General features: G+C 72.1%; 1 protein-coding gene across 1 annotated transcript; it reads right to left on the bottom strand.

Annotated features, from left to right (window-relative positions):
- Nucleotides 1–278: 278 nt before the first annotated feature.
- On the bottom strand, nucleotides 279–3265 carry LOC118158340 (copine-5-like; the record flags this gene model as incomplete). Its single annotated transcript, XM_035312986.1, has 10 exons — nucleotides 279–771; nucleotides 864–991; nucleotides 1074–1255; nucleotides 1360–1406; nucleotides 1567–1628; nucleotides 1939–2014; nucleotides 2096–2137; nucleotides 2581–2685; nucleotides 2915–3018; nucleotides 3119–3265. Coding segments are annotated over 10 exons (1386 nt in total), but the record flags the coding sequence as incomplete, so codon positions are not given.
- Nucleotides 3266–3281: the final 16 nt, after the last annotated feature.

Below are 3281 nucleotides of genomic sequence, written 5' to 3'. Positions count from 1 at the left end.
AGGAGCCCCTCGTCCTCCCGGGACCCCCAGCCTCCAGCCCCAAACTCAGCACAGCCACGGCAGCCGGAGCCCTGCGCGTCCCCTGCGCCTGCTGCCAGGGCAGTGCCACGTCCCCCAGCCCGGCCGGCGCGGCGCTGGCAGCCGGAGGGCGGGGGCCGAGGGCCCACAGTGAGCCCCAGCGCGGGTGACGGCACCGAGCTGCCCCCAGCCGCCCCCGCACTGCGGCTCTGCCACGAAATATTAAAAAGCAGCAAGTAAAAAGCACAAAAGCTTCTGGCCCTCCTGCCCTGGCCGGCAGCCGAATTGCTGGGAAGCGCGGACCCAATCCTCCTGCCTGGTGCGTGGGAGGAGGGGGCAGAGGACAGAAAAAGCTCACGTATTTGGTTACTGCACCCTGCACCCCAGCCTCTGCTTGTGCACCAGGATCCTGCCCCCCCCCCCCCCGAGCTTCTGCCTGGTTGGAGCACCCCAGCACAGGGCACCCCCTGCGCCCGGCCGATCATTGCACCCCAATACCCTGGGGTGTCCCTTGGCAGGGAGCGCACCCTGGTGCTTTGGGGCACCCCCTGTCCCCAGCCCGTGCACCCAGCCTCACCCCAGCGTTTTGGGGCACCCCACGCACCCAGCTGGGCACTGCACCCCCCCCAGCCCCGCGGCGCAGGACTCACGTTGACGATGGCCTCCTTGGTCTGCGCCATGTCCGAGATGACGCCGTCGGTGATGATGAGGAGCACGAAGTACTGGGAGCCGTCGGGCACCGCCGCGGCCGAGCTGCGGGACAGCCGGTGAGCGCGGGGCGGGGGGGCCGGGCACAACCCCCGCTGCCGGGGGGGGACTCAGGGCCGGGACGTCCCCGTCCTTACCGCGCCACGTGGTTGACCACGGGAGCGAAGTTGGTGGGGCCGTAGAGCTGGACGCTGCGCAGGCTCCGGTGATAGGCCTCCAGGATGCCCTCGATGCCGCTGCACGAGGGGTTGGCCGCGTCGCCGTTCTGCGGGCACGGCGCCGGGTGACGGGGGCGCCGCCGCCACCACCTCCCCCCCCCCCACAGCACCCCGGGGGCTCAGCCTCACCAGCGGGAACTCGTGGGACACGCGCCCGTCCGGAGGGATCTTGGCGCCGAAGCCGAGCGCCGGGAACATCTTGTCACTGTCGTAGTCCTGGATGATCTCGCCCACCGCCTTGAGCGCCATGGTGTAGGCGTTGAGCTGGTAGGGGCTCAGGTAGTGCAGCGAGGTGGACTGCGAGGGGTTGCCTGCACCGGGGGGGGGGGGGGGGATCAGCCCCTGGTGCTGTGCCCCCCGACCCAAACGCGTCACCGTAACGAGCCCCCGGGAAGTAGCCAGCGGCCCCGCTCACCGTTGGACGCGGTGAAGTCGATGGCCACCGTGAAGTTGATTTGGGTCCTGGGAGGGGGAAAGCGGCTCTGAGGAGCAGGCGGGAGGCCCAAGGACTGGCCGTGCCCCCAGCCCGGTCAGGGCACCCTCCCTCGGCACCGAGGGACCCGAGGGACCCGCTCTGGGCACCCCAGCTGGGCCCATTTCACCGGGGGCTGCCGAGGCTCACCCGCCCCTGATGTAGTCCAGGAAGGTGTGGTCGGACTCCACGGCGAAGGACAGCAGCGTCACCTGCCAGGGACAGGGGCTGAGCAGGACGGCGGCGGCGCCCCACGCCCCCCCCCCCCGCCCACACCCGCCCCCAGGTGTGGTACATCTTGTTCTTAAACCTCTTCCGCGGGTTGTGCACCAGCGAGAGGGGGGGCCGGGGGGGCACTGCGGGGCGGGGGGGGGGCGGCCCCGCTTCGGCCGGGAGCCGCGGCGCCAGGGTGCAGCAGGGGCACCCCAGGGCCGTGACACCCGGGGGTGCAGCAGCCGTGGGTGCAGTGGGGGCACCCCGGTGCCCCAGCAGCCACCCCCGCGCCCTGTCCCCCCTCCTCACCTCGTAGACGTTGAACTGGCTCTGCCCCCGCGCCAGCTCCCGGTAGCTGGTGGTGAACTCGCCGATGAAGTCGTGGCTGCGGGGCGGGGGGGTCACCATCACCTGGGGCGCGGGGACGTGGCGGGTGGCCCCGGGCTCCCCCCCCGCCCCGGCTCACCTGCCGTCACGGTCCCAGTCGTACACCTCCACCTTGATGGCCCTGCAAGGAGCGGGGGGGTCACGGCTGGCACCCCCGGACGCGCCCCGCGCTCGCCCTGCCCCATGCCGGGGGTGGCAGCGGGGACAGCAGGGACAGCCCCAGCGCCCGCTCCCGGCGAGTTTGTTTTGACGCCTCCGTGGGCCTTTTCTCCTTCCTCCTCCTCCTCCTCCTCCTCCTCGGCCCTTTTCGGTGGGATATTTTTATCTGCTGTTGCCACAGCAACGTCCGACACGGGGCCAAGCCGGCGGCGGCAGCGCGACGCCGAGCCACCGCTCACCGGGAGCCGGCACCGGGGCCGTGCCGGGGGGGGCCGTGCCGGGGGGGGCTGTGCCGGGGGGGCACCGTGCCGGGCGCTGACCCATTGCTCAGATGGGGAGCCTGAGGCAGGAGGAGGGGGAGCGGGCGCGGGGTGGCCCCGTGGTGCCGAGGCGCCGGGGGCTCACCGGTCGTAGTCGCCGTTGCAGAGGGCGCGCACGGGGATGGCGAAGGCCGGCCAGACCGGGTTCAGCGTGTTCCTCACCACCTCTGTCTTGTGGCAGATGGTGAAGCTGCGGGGACGGGGGGGGACACAGGGTGGTCACCCCCCGGTGGCTGATCCCCCCCACCCATCACCCAGGGGTGGCTCTTGGAGACCCCCTCCCAGGGCCACCCCCACCCCACGGGGGGTCCTGTGCCAGCCTCGGGGCTGTGCCCCCCCCCCCGGGTGGCAGCAGGGCCGTGTCTTGTCGTGTGTGTCGTCCCCGTCCCCCCCAGCGGCCGCGTTCCGGGGCTGCTCACGTCCCGTCCTCGTTGCTCCGGTAGAAGACCATGAAGGGGTCGGACTTGCCGAAGAAATCCTTCTTGTCCAGCTTGTTGGCGCAGAACTGCAGCGTGGCCACGTCCTGGGGCGAGGGGGTGTCACCGCCACGGACCCCCCCCTCAGTGGCACAAGAGGGGGGGGGGTCCCCAAACTGTCCTCCCACCCCCGGGGCCGCCGCTCACCCTGCAGTTGCCCAGCTCCTCGGCGAGGAGGATGATGGTGCCGCACTTCTTCCCAGGGATGCCCCTGTGGGACCGGCAGTGAGGGGGGGGCACACGGTGACACGGGTGTCCCTGCTGGGGGGGGGAGGGGGCGCAGTGACCCCTGTGTCTGGGGAGCCGGGGG

Source organism: Oxyura jamaicensis (genome assembly GCF_011077185.1).
Source record: "Oxyura jamaicensis isolate SHBP4307 breed ruddy duck chromosome 26 unlocalized genomic scaffold, BPBGC_Ojam_1.0 oxy26_random_OJ71367, whole genome shotgun sequence".
NCBI lineage: Eukaryota > Metazoa > Chordata > Aves > Anseriformes > Anatidae > Oxyura > Oxyura jamaicensis.
The sequence above is the reverse complement of the archived record's forward strand: the minus strand, read 5'-3'. Positions and strand labels throughout refer to the sequence as shown.